Source organism: Perognathus longimembris, chromosome 10 (genome assembly GCF_023159225.1).
Source record: "Perognathus longimembris pacificus isolate PPM17 chromosome 10, ASM2315922v1, whole genome shotgun sequence".
NCBI classification, from domain to species: domain Eukaryota; kingdom Metazoa; phylum Chordata; class Mammalia; order Rodentia; family Heteromyidae; genus Perognathus; species Perognathus longimembris.
Genome location: NC_063170.1, coordinates 32,049,303 through 32,069,522, shown reverse-complemented (window position 1 = coordinate 32,069,522; position 20,220 = coordinate 32,049,303). Strand labels below are relative to the sequence as shown.

The window sequence follows — 20,220 nt, the reverse complement described above, 5'->3', positions numbered from 1 at the left end:
GGTGGGGCCCAAGAATTATCATTCAACATGTAGCCTAGTGGGTTTTTAAACTATTAGCCAAGGACCTCAGTGGAGAACTGCTGTACAGTGCTACACCATTTCTCTGCTTTAAAAAGTAGATACAGAATGGGAGGAGGAACTTCATTGAGCTTCTGGAGCCACTGAGGAGAAGGTACATTCTCCTAGCTCATGCACAGTCATTAGGCCGCTAAGGGGTAGATGGCCACCTTCCCGGCTTGGGTTTATTTTGTGTTCTCGTTAATGGTTGAGGGGAAGTGCTTAACTTAGTAGAAACACAGTAATTCAGAGGACTGCTTTGGCTTCTGGGAGGCAGAGTATGAGTAAATACATTTAATATAACAATAGTACAATAAGAGTAATTACATATATAAAGTCTGCAGTTATTGGCCCACTCCTTCAATGGTTTGTATAAGGCCCATTTCCCAAGACACCCCAGAATGGAGTCACCAGGAACTCCAAGGACAGCTGAAGTCTTCTCTGGGAGAGTTATGGGATAAGAAGAGAGAGAAACAGGCTGTCAGCAGAGCTGTGCCTAGGATGGGAAAGGACAGCAAGAGGGGTGATTTCCACACCTCCAGGATAAAGAAAGCTAGCAAATGTGCTTTGTTGTTGCAGCAGAAGGCACCAAGCAGGGGAGAGCTAGAGATAAGATAGCAGTAGCAGGGGTGTGCTGTGGTCCTTAACCCTCCTCTGTTCAGGAAGCAGAGAGAATTCAGACTTCTCCTAGTCCTCCATTATGTCTCACTGGCTTCCCAGCCTAAAACGTGCTGAGAGGAGGAGTGGCAGCCAAGTTCTGGGTCTTCTCTAGATGCCAGGAGAGAAGAGGGAGATGGGTTGGGAGAGGGAAGAAGCTGACTGCTGAGTAGCAGAGATCAGGAAAGAAGGCACTTGCTGGAGGTAGAAAGGGGATACTGACCTCAGTCAGAGAGGAGTGGTGGGGTCGCTCAGGGCTCGGGCATGATTCTGAGGGCAGAGAAACTGAAATGAATGAGAGGCATATCTCCTGACTATGTCCTTCTGTCTCCCAAGTCCACTTCATCTTGAAGATTGCTTTTTTCCTCTAACCCTGATGCCTTTTAGCCAGGGAGAAATGCCAAGCGGAAGCCTTAGCTGGGAGTTTAAGATTACCCCTACACTACAAAGGATCCAATGATCAGGAAAGCCCACCCAGAGTGACCAACTCCCAGCCTTCCTGCAGAGACATACCTGTCGAGATAGCCCTAAGATTCCTCCACTGGCCAGAGTCGGGGTGCTGCTCCCAGGGTGAGGGCCTTGCAGGCTGGGACTGCTTCTTGGTCCTGGGGACACATCTCCAGAAGAGTCGAGTGTTTCTGGGGCTGGAGAAGAAACTTGGATGAGAGCAGAGTATAGAGCCCCTCCAGATTAAACAACCAAGCTGTTCCATCAGGGAAGAAAAGGCTCCATAGCAACAGGAAACTGTGAGTCACATAGCAATCCAGTTGCAAGAGAACCCCCCCCCCCCCTACCAAGAGGCAGGAAACTGTCAGCAGCATCATTAGAGCAACCAGGGAGGAAGCAACAGGAAACTATAAGGATTGTAGTGATGAACCAGGAGGATACAACAGGAAGCTGAGGCGGTTTCCATAGAAATCCAAGGAGAGCTAGAGGTAGAGGAAGTGCTTCTTAGCAAAAAGCTGCTGTAAGCATTACCCTAGCAACCAGATGGAAAGCTCTTTTAGCAATGGGGAAGCTGTGCACAGTTGTCATGGCAACTGGGCTACTTGGCTAGATAAAGGAATTGCTCAGCAGTAGACAGCCTGAACATCACCATGATGACCCAGCTGTTGGGAGCCACCCCTTGAGAGGTGCCTCACCCAGGGAAATTTGCTTGACGTCCAGATCCCAGGCCTCCTCCTCGACGCGAGCAGGCAGGGAGCAGGCTCCCGGCGAGAAACCCGGAAGGGAGGGGCCAGCATGCTCAAAGGATGACACGGCCACTGAGGCCCGGGTGCGGGCAGCTGCAGAGAGTGGGGAGTGGGGGAGTACTGCTGTGGGGGAGCCCTCCTGGCTCCTTACACAACTGTCAGCTCACAGAGGGCCTCCCAGTCAGCCCCACAGGATTTGGAAAAAGATGCCCACTCATTACTCTTCCTTACTTTCCACCACACTGCCCCATTGGCTTGCACAAGGAGTCTGACTGGGGGCTCCCCCCAGTGCCTGGGCCCTCACCTCTTCCAGTAAGCAAGGCGCTCAGTGTCCGCTCCCCAAGAGCTTTGATGTCCAGGAAGGGTTTATTCCCAATGCCCATGGAGACCATCTGCTGCACTCGGAGCTCTAGAGAACAGAGACCCTGTTAACCATCTCTAGCTGCCCATGCCTGGCTTCAGGTGCAGCACATTGCTTGACTGGTTTTCTTTTCCAACTCTCAATATTCCTTCATTCCTTTTTCTGTATTCCAGTACTGGGGTTTGAACTCAGAGCCTCTCATTCTCAGCTTTTTTGCTCAAGGTTGGTGCTCTGCCACTTGCAGCTGTACGTCTACTTCTGGCTTTTTTGCAGGTTAATTGGAGATAAGAGTCTCCAGGGACTTTTCACCTTGGCTGGCTTTGAACTTTAGTCCTCAGCCTCCTGAACAGCTAGGGTTACAGGCATGAGCCACTAGTGCCCAGGTTTTTTGTGTGTGTGTGTGTGCCGATACTGGGGCTTGAACTCAGGGCCTCTTGCTTGGCCTTTTTGCTAAGCTCCATTTCCAGTTTTTTGGTATCTAACAGGAGATGAGTCTCCAAGACATTCCTACCTAGGCTGGCTTCAAACCACAATCCTCACCTCTCAGCCTCCTGAGTAGCTAAGATTACAGGTATGAGCCACCAGCACCTGGCAGATCTACTTCTTCCTGTGAACTATCACAAAATGGATGGTGATGGTAGTCTTTGACTTCCTCCTCCACTTTGTCTCTTCTATTCCATATATTGTGTCCTTCTCACCTAACTTTTCTTCTAATACTCATTCCATTTATCTTGGGCATTAAGAACATTTTTACCTGTCTTTATAGTTTACAAAGCATCCTACATAGCTTTCCCAAGAAATTCCCATACTCTCCACAAAATCTCCTGTTAGAGCCCTTGATTGCAAGCATGGCCTCCTCAGCTCTATCCAGTACCCTTGTTATGGGCTGCCTGTCTCCATAGCAGCTGGGCAATAGAACTTGTCCACTTGAGTTTGATCTCTGGTGAGGTTGCTTGCAGAGTGTATGCCTCTCGTGCACGCCGCCGCCGAAACCACAGCTCAAAACACAGTCCACTTTCCCCAATGTTTTCTGTCAGCCCCATGTCAGCAGTCTGAGGAAGAGCATAGGGGATGGTGAAGGCAGGAGTCTTGGCTACATGGTAGCCTATGGGCAAGTACCTTGCATAGCCTGGCATCTGGCAGATAGATGTTCCATAATTTGAACACCTGTGAGGTACTAAGTGCTCTACATGTAATCTTCTTAAGAACATAATTTACAGAAAGAGGAAAAGAGGCTTAGAGATATGAAAAAACTTGCCCAAGAGCTGAAAAATTATTAAGAGACTGAAGATTCAAACCCATGTCTGGTATTCCAAACATAGGCCTTTTCCCCCTATACTACTACTTTCTATTGAATAGCTGGAGCTAGTATGGGAGGACAGAGTTCAGAAACCTTAAGAATAACTCCATACTACTTGACCATAGGACCATAGGCCCACAGATTGCTAGGGTTGATCAAATGGCTGCTTCCCTAAAGCAAGGCCTGCCTTTGTTTTTGGCATCAGTCATAGGGCTTGAACTCAAAGCCTAGGCACTGTCCCTGAGCTCTTTAGCTCAAGGCTATTGCTCTACCACTTGAGCCACAGTGGCACTTCTGGTTTTCTGGTGATTAATTGGAGACAATGGTCTCATGGACTTTCCTGCCTCATCTGGCTTTGAACCTTGATCCTCAGGATCTCAGCCTCCTGAGTATCCAAGATTAAAGGTGTTGGTGAGCCACCAACGCCTAGCTTGCCTTTTTTTTGTTGTTGTTGGTACTAGGCTTTGAACTCAGGGCCTCAAGCTTTCTAAGCAGGCACTCTCCTGCTAGGCCACACATCCACTGGTTATTTTTGGTACATGTTATTTGGCACTGGTTATTATTTTTTTTTATTTTTGGCCAGTCCTAGGCCGTGAACTCAGGGCCTGAGCACTGTCCCTGGCTTCTTTTTGCTCAAGGCTAGCACTCTGCCATTTGAGCCACTTTTGGCCATTTTCTGTATATGTGGTGCTGAGGAATCGAACCCAGGGCCTCATGTATACAAGGCAAGCACTCTTGCCACTAGGCTATATCCCCAGCCCCAGGCACTGGTTATTTTTGAGATAAGGTTTCACTTTCTTGCTGGGGTACATCCTCGGCCTGTGATCCGCCTATTTTTGACTGTCCATTGTAGCTGGAATGGAGGCCTGCACTACTAGGCTCACATTCTTCCACTGAGATGGACTTTCACAGATTTTTCTGGTCTAGAACTAGGATCCTTCCAATCTCAGCATTCCATGTAGGTAGGAAGATAGGCATGCATCACTGCATTCAGCTATGGATTTGGAGAAGGAATCTTATGACCTTTGGTCTGGCTGGCTTTGAATCTCAGACTTCCAGACCTCAGCCTCCCAAGTAGCTAGGATTATAGGCATGGGCCACCTGTGCCTGGCCTAAAGCTTTTTGGTTGTTGTGTCAAGACAGGGTATACATAGTGTCCTTTCTTCTCTTACTCCAGGACTACTCCTAACTTGAAAGGTTCTTAATGAGGAAGGTCCTCTGGCATTTGGCCTTGAAATGCCTCATAATATCTCCTGCATGAACTATAAGGAAATCTCCATGGAGTAGACTAGCTATAAGGAGCTCTGTCATTCTTCAGTGCTGATAGATGTCAGGCTAAAGCCTATCTAGATGATGCAGATTCTAAAACAGGATTGGAGTTGAATTTCTAGAGCATTCTGAGTTCATAAAAGAGCATGAATCTCACCCTCCTATGCACACATACTCACTCTAGGTAATGTACCTTAAAAGCCTGCTTGTAAACAAAGGTCTCCAAACCCCCATCAGAGCCTTTGAGTTTGCTGAATAGGAGCAGGTGTTCAAAAAGAAAGACGTGACGAAGGCATTTCTTCCGGCCACAAACAACAGTGAATGGGTCCCGATGCAAGAGCTGCCCTTGCTCCTTCAGATCTATCTGGGGAAAGGAAAGGGAAAGGTTGTTGACCCAGGGGTCCTTTTCATGTATTTTATAGGGAGCAAAATAGGTTTATAGGTCAAGGGACCTAATATACTGGTCCTCACATAGAATCAGGAAGTCAGGGTCATCCTCAGTCTAGAATCCATCACCATGCCCAGCACACCTGTCTAGCAGCCCAGCTCTGCTTCTGAAGATGGGAAGTGCATTGGCCAGGAGACTTCCAGGAGGTATTTGTATACTGGGGACCCCAGAAAGGGAACCAGCAAAGTGTGGGTCTATCTCAGAGGAAGTAGGATTCTGGAAGCCTGCTTCTGGAATCACAAGAACCAGAAGACTAGGTAAGTGTTGGGTGTTGAGATGCAGGCAGAAGGGTACAGCAGATAGGGAAGGATAAGAATTAGGATCAGACTAGGAGAGCACAAAGAAGATATAGAAGGATCACGGGATGTTGAGCAGGATATGGCTCTTTTATTTGCAGATGAGGAAACTGAATTCAATGACTTAGTGAAGGCTACCCAGTCCATTAAAAATCAGCCCAGGACCCTCAGACCGCATAGCTTCTGAGACCACAGGGTGAGGCTGTTGGAGCAGGAGTGACAAGAACCAGGGCCTTACCTCACAGCCTCGCACTGCCTCCACAGCTAGCAGATCTCTTCCTCGGGCCTCTTGTTCCCGGAGCAACTGCACAGCAGCCCTGAGGGCCTGGCGCTCAGAACTCAGCTCAGGCCCAACTTCACGCAGGAGCTCCTCCAAGAGCCTCCCATATCGAGCCAGCTGTTCTAGGGGCTGCTGCAGAGCTCGGGGCAAACTAGGACCACTTTCCATGGAGCCCTAAAGTGAAGAACAAGAATTAAGGAGAGAGGCAGGAACTCAAACAATAACCCCTTACAATCCTTGGCATTTAGCTTCTAAAATCACTTTCACTCTGTGTGTGTGTGTGTGTGTGTGTGTGTGTGTGTGTGCATGCATACATGCATGTGTCAGTACCTGGGGCTTAAACTCAGGGCTTAGGAACTGTCCCTTAGCTTTTTTGTTCAAGGCTGACACTCTACCACTAGAGCCACACCTCTACTTCTAGCTTTTTGGTAGTTAACTGGAGCTGGATCCCATGGACTTTTTTGTCCAGGCTGGCTTTGGACCTCCATCCTCAGATCTGTTTCCTGAGTAGGATTATAGGCCAGAGCCACTAGTACCCAGCCATGTTAGCATTGTTTTTAACATGGAGTCCTAGTGAGTAGGACAGAGGAGTCAAGATTCTGGTCCAGTCTCACATAGGTGGGGACCCAAAAAGAACCCAGCCTCACCTGGCTCTCAGTATAGTGTTGGGAGATTATTGAAAGGAGATGTTCCTGGGCATGTTCAGGAAGGCTTTTACCCTGAGAGATTTCAAAGTGGGGTAGGTTTTATCCTTCTCTAGCTGCTCTTTTCTGCCTCTCTCTCTTCTCATGAGGGTTGAAAAGAAATTTACCTTGGTTGGGGGGCTGAGCACAGCCAGACCATTTTCGAGTTTGTGTCGGTGCTTCACGAACTGGGCATAGAGGCTGAACTGGTCCCCCTGTGCAGGTAAAGAAGAGGTAAGGAATCCTGGTGAGGCCCCTCCTCTCCTTACCTGTCCTCACTGCAGCCCAAAGGAGAAGCCAAGTCACTAGGGTGAACTCAGCCTGCTGGAGGGAAGGAGAGTCTCCCGTGGAGAGCCAAGTCCAGGAAGCACTTTGAGGGAATAGAGCTGTGCCTCTTAAGGGAAAAGTGGGCAGCGATACTGAGGAGGGATGGGTGGAAGGGGCCAGAACACAGAAGAGAGGACTGGGGAGGTTGACTCACATGTCGAAGGAAGCAGGCCCCGATGCGCAGGGGGTGGGCGGCACAGCCCTGAAGCTCCCGCAGGAAGTGAGTGCGGTGGAAGCTTCGAAGTCTCTCCCGGGTACTCAGGGCAGCAGCCCAGGTGCCCCGAAGTTCTGGAGTCAGCTCAGGCCCCGGGGGTAGCACCGGCTCACTCAGAGTGGTCACATAGTCTTGCTCACAGGCAATCAGTTCAGACACCAGGCGCTGCTGGGCACTGCAGACAGAACCAGAGGCAGCAGTGGAAGTGTTATCTGGGCACTGAATTGCTGAGCTGGAGCCCTGCTACCCACTACTGGGTAGTTGGGTTTGCCTTTTGGGAACCAATTGGGCTGGGTTCTCACCTGATACTTCGTTTGCGTTCTATCCGAGGGGTGCCTACTCCCCAAGGACCATCTGGCCCCCCAGCCCGGCCCAGCAGTACATGTTCCCGAGGTGAACATGTTCTGTCTACCACCTCAGTACTGGTGACTTCAAGGCCTCGGATTAGCACAGCCCTTGCGGGTCTGCTGTCTGCTTCTGGGGCCAGTTCAAGGTCCTCATCTTCATAGTCTTCCCCACAGGGGGCCAGGGAGCAATGGGATGGGGCCCCGCGTGGCCCAGGGCTGCTAGTCAGCAGCAGGGACCTGAGGCTGGGTAAGGGGCTGTGTGAGCCCTGCTGGCCCCCTGTGCTGCTGGCACTGTCTGCCCGTTGTCGCCGGTGGCCCTGAGGACTGGCCTCTTCTCCCAGCTGTTGTTGAATCCTTTTTTCCAGCTCTTGGCAGCGGGCTCGGCAACGACCCCATTCTCTCAGGGCTGCTGGGCTGCCCAGGTCCAAAGCCAGAGACCGCATCTCCTGGAAGGTTCCAGCACTGGGCTCTGGAGCCCGCCGCAAGGCTAGGGCTGCCAGTACAGACTCACGACTGGGCCCAGCTCCTGCTAGTCTAGCGAAGCTCTCATCCACCCACTCGTGTGCCTACAATGCCAAAGGGGTTGGAGATAAGAGAAAGGGTGAGAATTTGTGCCAGTCCCAAATGCCACAATAGTTCTTATTTACTGATGGTTCCCCCATGGCTGTCACCTTTCTGTTTTCTCACTGTCCCAGCATCACTACCTAACCATGTCTCTTGGAGGCAAGCTATGTTATCATGACACGGAGACTGAGGAGCCTGGAACAGCTGAGAAGATCCATTCCTAAGTCTGTGTTCTCCACCCTCCTCTCTCTTTCTTTCTTTCATAGTATTGGGAACTGAGCCTAAAATCTCACACATGTTAGACAAGCAGTCTACCACATAAGCCATGCCACTAGTCTTTTGGGTTTTTATATTATTCATTTATTTATTTACTTATTCGCTTGTTTGTTCATTGAGCTGGTACCAAGTCTTGAACGTAGGGCCTTGGTCTTACTTGGCTTTCTTGTTTACAACTAGCACTCTTATCACATCAGCCATGCTTCCACCTGGCATTTTGCTGATTAATGGAAGATGGAGTCTCAAAGACTTTTTTCTTTTCTTTCTTTTTTTTTTGTCGGTTGTGGGGCTTGAACTCAGAGCCTGGGTGCTGTCTCTGAGCTCTTCAGCTCAAGGCTAGTGCTCTACCACTTGAGCCACAGCGCTACTTCCTGTTTTCTGGTGGTTAACTGGAGATAAGAGTTTCATGGGCTTTGAACCACAATCCTTAGATCTCAGCCTCCTGAGTAGCTAGGATTACAGGCATGAACCACCAGCGCCTGGTTCTCAAAGACTTTTCTACCCAGGCTGACTTTGAATCTCAGTCCTCTAGGTCTCAACCTCCTGAGCAGCAGGCATGAGTCACTTGTGCTTGGCTTTTTACTTTATATCCAAGTCTGTGCCTCAAAACTTTTTTGCTTAGGTTGATCTTGAATTCAGGATCCTGCTGCCTCTGCCTCCTGAGTATCTAGGATTATACATGTGCCACCATACCTAGCCTGTTGCTCTTAACCAGTACCAGATCAGCATCTTCAGGCTGAAGAGAGGTGATGGTGGGCACAGGAAGATGCTCTGTACTCACACACCTGTTGGAAGAAGCGCTGAAGCCTCAGGGCCCGATGGAGGCCACTTTCCATCTGCTCCAAGCGCTGTTCAAAGACATCTAGAACCTTCTGAGAAGTAGTGTCCTCCTCCAGATCCAAGGCCTCCCGGGCCTGGGCCAGGCGTTCCTGGAAAAGGGAGGCATGCTCAGGTCTAGTTCTCTCTTTCTCTTTCTCTCTGCTGATTGCCCCACAACTTTCTTCTTACTCACCTGAACCTCAGTGTTGAAAGCCCGGAATTGAAGCTCTTTCTCTTGCAAGGCAGACAGGGAGTCACCAGGCACAGCAAAGCTAGCCAGCTGCTCCTCCCCTGGGCCTGAGAGCCATTGTAGCACCTGAGGCAGATGGGGTGGTACAGCAGGGACCATGAGGGAAAAGAAGGCTATGAAGTAGAAAGGTGGAGCACCAGCTCCAGTTCCATGACCTATAGAACTGAAGTGAGCTATTTTGTTTCATCAGCAACATAGAATTGATAACAGTGAGTGGTAGCAGTTTTCACAGCACTTAGTGAGACACCAGGTAAGAAGTCTTTAGTAGTACAGGGGACCTTGCTCAAGTGGCAAAGCATCTGCCTAGCAAGCACATGGCCCTTAGTTCAAATCCTACTATTAGAAACAAAACAACAAAAACCCCTTTAATAAAATGCCACATGAAGCACTGAGAGTAGGTGAACAGATAAAAAACTGATATGACTCAAAGGCAGGAGGGAAGCTCCTCTAGGCAATTAGAAGCAGTAGAAATTTCACTCACTCTGCGCTTTGATGTGGGCAGTGTCCTGGGTCCCAGGCCTGGAGATCGGTCCATGGCCCAGACAGTAGCTCTATATGTGAACATATATCAGGATCTGGCTGCCTGTTATGTTGCCATTAGGAAGTCTCATGCTTGCTTTGAGATGTTTGACCAAAAAGAGAGGATAAGTTTTTCCTCAGAAAAAAAAAGAGGGAAGCTATGGTAGCATAGCCTGAAGATGAAGCCTGAGAATGTCCCTAATAGCTAGTGCTAACAATAACCACTTTTAGAGTTCTTTGATAAATTCATCATCATCCTAACTCTCTTGTACATCAATTGTTATCATCTTCATTCTGTAGACTTGAAAACTCAGAGAAGCTTCCTAAGTTGTCAATGTCTTAGTTAGAACTCAAGCTCCATCCTTTCACTTCCAAACCTGTTTTCAAACAGGATTTATATAGCAAGCCCCCACATAAAGACTTATTGAGCAAATAAAGAAATAAATACAAGAATGAAAAAAAAAAGCAGAGAAGGACAGCTAGACAAACAAACAGTAGGAGATGGCTTCTTGGATGTTGGAATAGAGGATGCGGGTGTGCAGTAATCCTAGGAAAAAAATGACCCTGAGGTGACCCTTCCCACATAGGCATCTGTGAGGCACACTCCATATCATGCTTAGGAGTAAGGAGCAATAACCAGATTTCAAAGCTCACTCCACCCCACATAGTAGGGAAAAGAACAAATCTCTATGGGGTTCTTAATCCCAGAAAAGAATATTTAAGGTTAAGAGAAGCCAGTCTTGTTCACAAATCTTCCCATTAGAGGTCCAGTGGTTGCTTTTAGACCTTGAAATGCCTTTTCCTACCAAGGTAGAGGAAAGGCAGGGCCTTTCTAGTCTCTATTGGTGATGCCACTGCATAAGGAGTTGAGGTAGTAGGAATAGCTGACAACTGATGGCAAGCTCACACCTGTAATCCTAGCTACTCAGGAGGCTAGGGGCTGAGGATTTTGTTTTAAAGCCAACCAGGCAGGCAAGTCTGTGAGACTCTTACCTCCAGTTAACTAGAAAAAAGCCAGAATTGGAGATGTGATTCAAGTGGTAGAGCACAAAAAGCTCAGGGACAGTGTCCAGGCCCTGAGTTCAAGACCCAGAACCAGCACAAAAAAGTGTCAGTACTTGTTATCTTTAGGCTTATGAGGTAAACACTTCAGTCAGCTTTTTCCAGGATCCCTTGGATAATGAGCATCTCTGAGGATCCCAGATCACACACAGAGGGGACATCTAGCTTTTCTTTTTCACTGGTGCTGAGCTGCTCCAGCCCTTTGCTGAGTTTCATACTTACTATGACCAAGCTCTAGGAAAGATGAGGAGAGATGGGCATTCACCTAGACATTCATCTAGCTTTGGCAGAGAAGGGAGTACCAGAGGCTCTCAGGATCCAGTATGAGGACTATGGGCTCTCACCTGTTGGAGTCGGTGCCGGCGTTGCTGTTGCTCTTGTTGCTGCACATGAAGGTTGGAGAGGCGCACAAGCTGGTGGATGGCTTCATCCACTTCCTGGTATAATGTGGCTGGACCTGGGCCCTCCACCCTAGAGAAGGAGAGACTAGAATGAGCCCCTGCCCTTGTCAAGCCCCTGGATTCCTATCTATCTATCTGTTTACTTATTTTTTGTGCAAGTATTGAGGTTTGAATTTAGGGAAAGGGTATTGTCTCTTTTTTCATTCAAGGCTGGCACTCTACTACTCGAGCCACACCTCCACTTTGGGCTTTTTGATAATTAATTGGAACTTAAGTCTGGACTTTTCTGCTCAGGCTAGCTTTGAACAAGGATCCTCAGATCTCAGCTTCCTGAGTAGCTAGGATTATAGGCATGAGCCACCAGTACCTGAAAATCCTTAGAATGACAGCTAGTACACAGGGATATTTTAAAGGTTGTAAGGGCAAAAGCACATTTTTCCCAGACACATATACAGTAAAAATGATCTGACAGCTCAGATTTGCCAGTGGCTGTTCCACCTTGGGCTTGTTATCTCACCCTCCTATATATACTTCTGCACACCCAGCTTTCATACTTGCTGCTGTGGGTGGAGCGAAGTCTCATCAGGATGGCTCCTCCATCCCTCTGTAAAGCTGTCAGCCGAGGATCTGCTAGTACCTTCTTCAGGGGCTCAGGCATTCCCACTACCTCCTGGGGACAGGGAATGATAGATTAGGGTCCACTAGAGACAGCTCCCACCAGCCCAATACCTAACACCCCTCTGTCCCATGTTTTCTTACCTCTCCCTCTAGCTCCGCTTTTCCCTCCAGCTCCTCAATTGCCTGTCGTACAGAACTCAGCACACCTTGACACAGCATACATAGCCTCGCCACTTCCTGAAACCCATAGGCAGGAATGGAGTTGAATGTGAGGACTCAGGACAAGGAACCTAAGCCTTAGTGTATGTGCTGAGCAGTCCTGGAGACTCATGCTGGGTGCACTACCAAACTGTGTTGCTTACTAATTATCTGACTCTTAGCAGGTCCACAAACTCTAAATCTCATTTTCCCCAGCTGTAAAATTGAGTTAAGAGGGGATTTTGTGAGTTTTAAAGCAATGATACCAGCCTAGCACCTGGCAGGCACATTGTATAGCTTAGTAAATGTGCGTTTCCATTTCCTTTGCCTGTATTGGGTCTTTACCCTTCCAAATCTTCTTTTCTGCCTCTTTGAGACCCATATTCCTTTTGTCACACAACTTATAGATTGAGCTATACAGACTCCCACTCATGCTCAGCTCAGCTCATGTTTATTCCTCTCTTTTGGAATACTCACAGCACTTAAGGCCCATAAAAGATAAGAGCAGGGGGGCTGGGTATATGGCCTAGTGGCAAGAGTGCTTGCCTCCTATATATGAGGCCCTGGGTTTGATTCCTCAGCACCACATATACAGAAAATGGCCAGAAGTGGCGCTGTGGCTCAAGTGGCAGAGTGCTAGCCTTGAGCAAAAAAGAAGCCAGGGACAGTGCTCAGGCCCTGAGTTCACGGCCTAGGACTGGCCAAAAAAAAAAAAAAAAAAAAAAAGATAAGAGCAGGAAGAACCTTTAGAGATAGATCAGCAGGGTTGATGGACTTTGTGGTTGGGAATCCTAAGGCCTAGATATGGGTATAGGGAGCAGGTACAGAAAAGGGCTCCATCTCCAAAAGCGAGAAAAAAGTAACCTGTTCAAGGCCACATGGAACAAAAACTAACCTTTCAACTCGCAGCACTTTCCAGAAACCCAGACTTCATCATAAAAAAATCACAGATTACTTAATGCTATATAAAGAAGTTAACATGCTCCTCTCATCTTTCCAACAGCTCTAATAGTTTGTAATAAAAACTTTTGGTGCTGAGAGAGATGGAAAGTACTTTTCTTTCTCTCTTTCTGTTCTTTCTTCTCTTTTCTTTTCCTTCCTTCCTTCCTTCCTTCCTTCCTTCCTTCCTTCCTTTCCCTCCCTCACTCCCTCCCTCTCTCTCTCTCTCTCTGTTCTGATAACGAGGCTTTAACTTAGGTTCAGGGTGCTGTCCCTTAGCTTTTTCACTCAAGGCTGGCTTTCTACCACTTGAGCCACAAGTCTACTTCCAGCTTTTTTTTTCTGGTTAATTGGAGATGAGTCTCACTGGAAATAAAGTATATCTGGGCTGGCTTTGAACTTCAAACAACAGATCTCAGCATCCTCAATAGGATTACAGGTGTGAGCCACCACCACCTAGCTCTGCAAAGCACTTCTTTCCAACCTCTGGTTGTGTCTTGGGTCTGCAACTTAACCTAGAACGTCCTCATTCTAGGTCATTCTAGAATGTCCTTTTCTAGCTGGGCCATCCCTAGCTTCCAGGGTCTTCAATGATAAAAGGAACTTACCTGATGTACCTCTACCCAGTGGCTTGGGGAGGGGTCCCTGTGACCTCCTAGGTCCCATTGCAATTCCTCTGGCTTGGCCACTCTTTTCAATTCATTCTCTGAAAGCAACTCAGCACCCTATAGACAAGTGAAGGCAAAGAATTCTACCTGGGCCCTCAGGGAGCCATAGACTGGCTTGGCCCTCCCACCAGCACCTTCTCTCTCCACTACTGATAGAACACTAGGTCCGAGTGAATGGCTCAAACCTGAAATCCACAGAGTTCAGTCTGAAGGGCATCCTGGGTGAGAATTAGTAGCCGCTGAATAAGGGGAGGGTCTCCTGAGTCCTGAAGAGAGAGAAGAACCCTACACTGTAGGCACCTGGGTGACCTAGAAAGGCTAAGGAAGTTAAGATCTAGAGGAAGTGCCTTCCTCAAAGGGTTGGTTACCTGAAGTTGATTCAGGATGGAAATGAGTGCAGGAGGGAGTGGGGGTGCCCTGCGAAGGTCCAACAGAATGGACAGCCCCAATACCTGCAGATCAGGCCTGTGGAGGCAAAGCAGAGGCACATACTCTGACTTAGTGTTAACCATCTTTAAGAAAAGTTGAATTGTTGGGCTGGGGATATGGCCTAGTGGCAAGAGCGCTTGCCTCCTATACATGAGGCCCTGGGTTCAATTCCCCAGCACCACATATACAGAAAACGGCCAGAAGTGGCGCTGTGGCTCAAGTGGCAGAGTGCTAGCCTTGAGCAAAAGGAAGCCAGGGACAGTGCTCAGGCCCTGAGTTCAAGGCCCAGGACTGGCCAAAAGAAAAAAGAAAAGTTGAATTGTTCAGTCGTGCCCAGTACATTTGGGAAGCAATGGGAAAAGGACCAAACTCTGATGTGTGTCTAACAGGTGGTAATTGACCTGGCAATTGGGAAGCTATATTTGCACGGCTGCTGGGTCAAGGAATAAAAGTCTAGAAAGAATTGTGTTCTGGAGTAGTATGAATTGAATATCCATCTGTAGCATGGTGCTGAATAGGTAACTTGGAGCTCAATAAGTATTTGTCCAATGAATGAAACAATCCCCTGATAATCTAAGTAATGTCTGAAGATATTGAAACTCAGTAATGTTAATTTTGGGAATTAGTGAAAATATCCTAAAAATTAATAAGGTTAGGGGTGAACAGTTTGAAGTTGTGTCCTTGAGGCAGAGGGTCCATGCCCTGAGGTCAGGTCTTCAGGATTCTGGAAGTTCCACGGGATGGAGACACCATGGTTACCTGAGTTCCCTGAGACACCACAGTTACCTGAGCAATGAGTGCAGGTAATGAAGAGCAGAGCTCAGAGTGTCTTGAGAGGCTGGGGACTCCTCAGGAGGGCACGGAGGGGTAATGGTCAGTAGAGCTCGCCCACAGTGGTCTACCCCACCTGAAGACACAAAATGGCCAAGGCTGGGAGTAATCTTTGGCTCCCTCCCTCCTTCCTTCTCTTCATTCCTCTCTCCCAAACTCTCCTCGACTGTTTATCTCTCCCCCAGTTCCTTTCCCTTTGCCCACTGACCAGTCAGGACGAAGAATCCAGATGCCATCAAATCCCAAGCTACATCAGGGTCATCAGAGATGGTGGCCTCTTCTGGAGTGCTCTCCCCTTTTACTTCCTGCCCAGTTTCCAGGGTCTGTGTTGGAGGTTCAGACAGGAACTCCTCTGGACTTATGGATCCTATACAGATACAGGCAGAGCTACAGCCTGCTCACAGCCTAATCCCACTTCTCTACCCATCCCTAGGCCCACTCTTGCCCCCTGGGCCTCAGTTTCATCTTACCTGCCGTATGTACCAGGCTCATGTCCTCTTGCTCTGTCTCTAAGGCACCATCTTCTGTAGGCTCACTGTCTTCTGGGGGCCTATTTTCTTTTTTATCTGCTGGTGTGAGTTCCTCTATTGGCACAGATTCCAATTTCCTCAAGCCTTCATCCTCCTTAACCAGACCACATTCTGGAAGCTTGTGTTCATTTGGTGAGGGCAGATTGAGAAGAGTTTCCTGGTATCTGGTCTCTTCCTTGTCTCCAGGGCTGAGAGGGCCATTGTCTCCTCCTTGGCTAACAGCCCCTCTGCCTGCAGCTCGCTTTTTTCTCCTGTTTCCCTTCCCTGTTCTTCGAGGGGTACCAGGTGGTCCTTCAGTCCCCAGGCCTCCTCCTCCAGCCTCCCCTAGCCGAAGGGGGCAAGATTCAGATGTTTCTTCCAAGTTCTCTGCTGGGGCCTCAGATCCTTCCAGGACTATTGCCTCTGGCACAGTCTCAGATCCTTGGGGAGACCCAGGGGAGGCTCGAGTGCTGCTCCCCTCACCAGGTGGTCGTGTCCCATCCTGGTCCCGAGGCCCCAGGCCCTTCTGGTGCATCCATGCCCGATGTCGCCGGTGCCGGCCCTTTCCCCCAGCATTCCTGCGAGGGGGTACTGTCCGTGTCCTGGAGAGACCTGAAGAGCCCTCAGCATCTGTAGAGATCCCCCTTGCAGGCAGCGTCACCTCCAACAGCTCCACATACTCACCCTCTGGGCCTTCTGCAGGAGCATTATGCCCATCCCCAGGACTCCGGGTACCTAGCACCTCCTCAGAGAGTGGAGGGCTGGGAAGCTCTGGGGGGTCAGATGACAGTTCTGGGGGCAGTGTGCTTGGCTGATGCCCAACCATGAGGCCTTCTTTGTGTACAAACCGTGGACAGATGAGCTCAGCCCAGGGCAGCCGCTGGATTCCAGATGGTGCAGAGAGTAGACAAGTGCTGAGGCGACCTGTTGGCCGGTCCTTGTTGATGCCTTGTAGCCACTCAGGTGTGAACAAGTAGGCACAAGCCTCATTGGGCACAGGCAACTCCTGCACCCTTCCGCCCCCTGGGGCCAGGCATTTGAGTGCCAGCCGAGGTGCTTGGACTGCTGAAGGTACTACCTGCAGGTAGAAATCTCCTGGGCGCAGCAGCTGCCAGGGCAAGGCTGCTAGCTGTACCACCACCTGCTCATGCAGGCAGAGGGGCCAGCCCTCATGGAAGAAGAGGAATCCACTGTACTGGGCCTGGGGAAAGAGGTAAGGGCTGCACTCAGGCCTCTGCTGAAGAAACCATCAGGAGAGGCAGTGAAAATGGGGCCACTCTGGGCAGGCCTGGTCTAATGGGGCAAGGAGGGAAACTAGGGTTTATGTGGGGATTGGAACTAGTCCTCTGGGGTAGGATGCTTCTCTAGGGAGCCAGTTCTATATGGGGGAGGTATGAGCCCATCATTACAAAGGTCTGATCAGCAGATGCCACTGGCTTGGAGGAATTGATGACTCTTAGTCTTTATGTGTATAAAAGCAAAGGAGCTCTGCTGAGTCATGTCTGAGGGAGTTAGCATCTTCAGGAATTCCTAATGAGGGAGAAATGTCTAGAATTGGTTCTGGAAGGTCAAGATCTTTTTTGTTAGGGGTCAATACTTGGAGAAGATTAATGAATATGTCTATATCAGTCTGAGAAGGCAGTACCTGTGAGGGCCAATGTGTGTGGGAGTTCAGAAAATGACACTTTGGGATCACTGTAGCCCTGGCAAATCTAGAGTGGGTCAATGGATCTTAGGAGAGGCAAAACAAAGATACATAGCCACTCACACAGGCTTCCTGCTGGACCTTGGCAAGCAGGTGCTTGGCTGGCACCAGGAAATCCAGTGTGTATCTCAATGCATCCTCCCGGTAAGTTCTCTCCACCACCTGGAACACCTGGCCCAGCAGGGTTGGGGCTGTGGCTTCAAAGGGTGGGTACAAGGCAGCAAGTGTGCTCTGCACACAGTCCTCCACGGGCTCAGGCTCCTGGGAGAGACAAGAGCAGGCTACAGATCTCTGTAGATCACCCAAGCTTATCTCCTTGGGGGCTGCACTGATTGGGGAAGGCAGCAGTATCCCCAGGGTCCCCTGAGTGGGCACTCAGGAAATGCTGGTGGGATGAGCCAGGATGGGGGTAGGGCTGGGCCTCAGAGTATGCAGACCTACCAGGGCTTCATGCTTATTAAAATCTGAGACCTGGCTGGGAATATGGCCTAGTGGTAAAGTGCTCGTCTCGTATACATGAAGCCCTGGGTTTGATTCCTTAGCACCACATATATAGAAAAAGCCAGAAGTGGCGCTATGGCTCAAGTCACTGAGTGCTAGCCTTGAGCAAAAAGAAGCCAGGGACAGTGCTCAGGCCCTGAGTTCAAGCCCCAGGACTGGCAACAAAAACAAAACAAAACAAAAAAAATCTGAGACCTTGGTTTTGGGGATTCAGGGAGAATTTCTTGGGGATGCCTTGTTGTTCATGGCTCCTGGTGACTGCATAGGGACTCCTCAGGAGACAAAACATAGTCTCCAGGACCATCAGGGGACTGAGTTGATAAGAAGTCTTCCACAGATCCATCCTGTAAATTGTTTTTCCTAGGGTACCCATCCAGACCTCTATACCCACAAACATGGGTGGGAAGAAGGACAGGGGGACTGGCATTCTTTATAGTACTCTTCTCTCCAGAATGGCTCTCAAGCTATCATCCATTTCTAGAGTCTGTGGGATTGAGTTACAAAGAACTGGGTGGGGGCATTTAAAAGAGGAAAAAGGCACAAAAGGAACATTGGAAAAGGGAGGAGGAGGCCTTGTTGGTATGCATTCCAGCTTTTTCTAATTCCAGTGGGCCCTCTCTCTGCCAACTTAGACCTGGAGCCACCAGATGAGCTCAAAGGACTCACCCAGCTTCACACAGATTGGCCCCCTTCAAGTGAATCAATGTGACATCTTTCACCATCTCACACTCAAAACAACACCCCCTTGGGCTATTTCTTTGCTTCATTCTCTCTTTCAAGACAGACTTTGAAGTTCATTGGAAAAGTGGTAGTCATGGCAGTATTTACCTAGCTCTCTACCCACCCCCATCACTGCCCACATGCCTTGCTCTGGCCTCCAGACAAAACTGCATATTTTACCCCTAAGTCCCTCCAGTCAGAGTAGCTAGCGTGTCCCAGCAGCCTAAGAAGCTAGGGCAACCCCTCCTGAGTCAGACATTCAATGCATAAGCGCCCAGACCAGGCCCCAAGGTGTGTGGGCGAGTAAAACAGACCCTTAGTGTTTCCAGGACCCCGTCGGCACTGTGCGCGTGGGGGTGGGCGGTGTTAGGGAGGAGACAGGCAGGGATGAGGCTAAGTGGGCCTCAGCTACGAGGGGAGGAAGGGGGAGTTGGGGTTGAGCAGTGAGGCAGCTGCAACCCATTAGGGGCGGTGAGCTCATGGTTGGGCCAGAGTCTCAGCCACAGGAAACGGCAGCGGCAGGAGAGGAGGAGGGGTTTGGAGCAGACGACGGCAGGCTTGGAGCTCAGAGGCCAAGCCTCCAGTTCGCCAGAGCCAGAGACCAGAGACTGAATCAGCTTTCCTAGGCTCAACAGCGGAGCAGCCCCCGTTTGTGTTCCCGCCCCTCTTCCACTCCGGCAGTAAGCACCCCTGGCAGGGCCTTTCCCCCTCCTTCATTATGCAGTGAGCACCCCCCTTGGCTGTGCCCCATTGCAGTGGGCGCTCTCCCTGGAAGTGCCCACCCTTGCAATGTTTCTTCAGGAGCACTTCTGAACTGAAAAGTTTACAGTAAAATGTTTGTTCCTGTTGATGTAGGGGCTTTCAGTGCCCCAAGTTGCCGCTCCAGGGGGCCTGGGAGCTCCTGTCCATTCTGCAGTAGGAGACAGCACTTCTATTCCCTGCGGCGCTAGGCTGGGGGGTCTGGGGAACCCCCCCCCCCAATCTCTGATCTGCTCTGGCAGCATCACGCCCCCACCCCCCTTTCTCATTAGCAGCCCCTTTTTCTCCACGGGAATTTCCCTCTTCGGCCCTGCCCCAGGCCCTGGCCCGGGCAGGATGGGTGGGCCCGCCTCACCGGGCTGGGGACAGATGGAAAATGGTGGTTGTGGCAGGTCAGTTCTCATGACCCGAGGCAGTGCCCGTTCCAGGGGAGCCGCGAGGACGTTCCGCAGGGGTCCCCCGAGGACAGGGGGCTCGGGAGGGGGGAGGGGAGAAGGTCCAGAAGCAAAGCCGGGAGGGGACGGGGCAGGTGGGGGAGGCGTGAGGGCTGGGTGAGACCCTCAGGGGGCGGGGAGGGGCGGAGGGAGGCAGAGGGCCTTGCCCGGTGCGGACCGCGAGGTCGCCGGCCGGTCCACGGGACGAGGGAACCGAGCGGGGAGGGGTCCCGGGAGCGCTGGACATGCAAGGAGGGCGCAGGGGACACGAGGCTGGGGCTGCAGGCCCGAAGCGGTCGCCCGAGGCCGAGGGGACACCGGGGTGCGACGCGAGACTCACCATGGCTCGGCGCCGGCCGCGTCGGACGCTGGCTCGGGCGGGCGGGGCGGGGCGCGCCGCCGCCTCCCTCCTGCCGCTCGGGCTCGCGGGGTCTGGCTGGGGGACAGCGCCGGCCCCGGCGGCGGCTCGGCCGCTCCCGCTCCCCGGCCGCGGGGCCCCGCCAGGGAGGGCCGAGACGGCCGCCCGCGCCGCCGCGCGGGACCCCTGGCCCGGACCCCTCTGGCAGGCAGAGCCTCTCACGGCTCC

The 20,220-nt window shown here is 50.6% G+C and overlaps 1 protein-coding gene across 5 annotated transcripts in view; it reads right to left on the bottom strand.

Moving 5' to 3' along the window:
- The window catches only part of Arhgef40 (Rho guanine nucleotide exchange factor 40), a 20,506-nt gene extending 286 nt beyond the window's left edge, over positions 1-20,220 (bottom strand). Inside the window, exons 1-24 of one of the 5 annotated variants that reach the window (XM_048355726.1) lie at positions 18,101-19,094; positions 17,284-17,481; positions 15,477-16,716; positions 15,215-15,373; positions 14,962-15,082; positions 14,115-14,211; positions 13,932-14,012; positions 13,687-13,803; positions 12,083-12,178; positions 11,878-11,993; positions 11,267-11,393; positions 9,285-9,407; positions 9,058-9,201; positions 7,388-7,998; positions 7,026-7,260; positions 6,673-6,759; positions 5,820-6,035; positions 5,031-5,201; positions 3,143-3,320; positions 2,212-2,316; positions 1,857-2,000; positions 1,228-1,358; positions 938-984; positions 137-825 (exon numbers count right to left, since the gene is read on the bottom strand). In XM_048355726.1, the coding sequence (XP_048211683.1) occupies positions 943-984; positions 1,228-1,358; positions 1,857-2,000; positions 2,212-2,316; positions 3,143-3,320; positions 5,031-5,201; positions 5,820-6,035; positions 6,673-6,759; positions 7,026-7,260; positions 7,388-7,998; positions 9,058-9,201; positions 9,285-9,407; positions 11,267-11,393; positions 11,878-11,993; positions 12,083-12,178; positions 13,687-13,803; positions 13,932-14,012; positions 14,115-14,211; positions 14,962-15,082; positions 15,215-15,373; positions 15,477-16,716; positions 17,284-17,481; positions 18,101-18,148 (4,587 nt within the window). In that variant the 5' untranslated portion in view covers positions 18,149-19,094 and the 3' untranslated portion in view covers positions 137-825; positions 938-942. Of the gene's footprint in view, positions 1-136; positions 985-1,227; positions 1,359-1,856; positions 2,001-2,211; positions 2,317-3,142; positions 3,321-5,030; positions 5,202-5,819; positions 6,036-6,672; positions 6,760-7,025; positions 7,261-7,387; positions 7,999-9,057; positions 9,202-9,284; positions 9,408-11,266; positions 11,394-11,877; positions 11,994-12,082; positions 12,179-13,686; positions 13,804-13,931; positions 14,013-14,114; positions 14,212-14,961; positions 15,083-15,214; positions 15,374-15,476; positions 16,717-17,283; positions 17,482-18,100; positions 19,095-19,974 lie in introns of those variants that run through there. The other 4 variants (XM_048355727.1, XM_048355728.1, XM_048355725.1 and 1 more) reach the window with 4 other exon arrangements.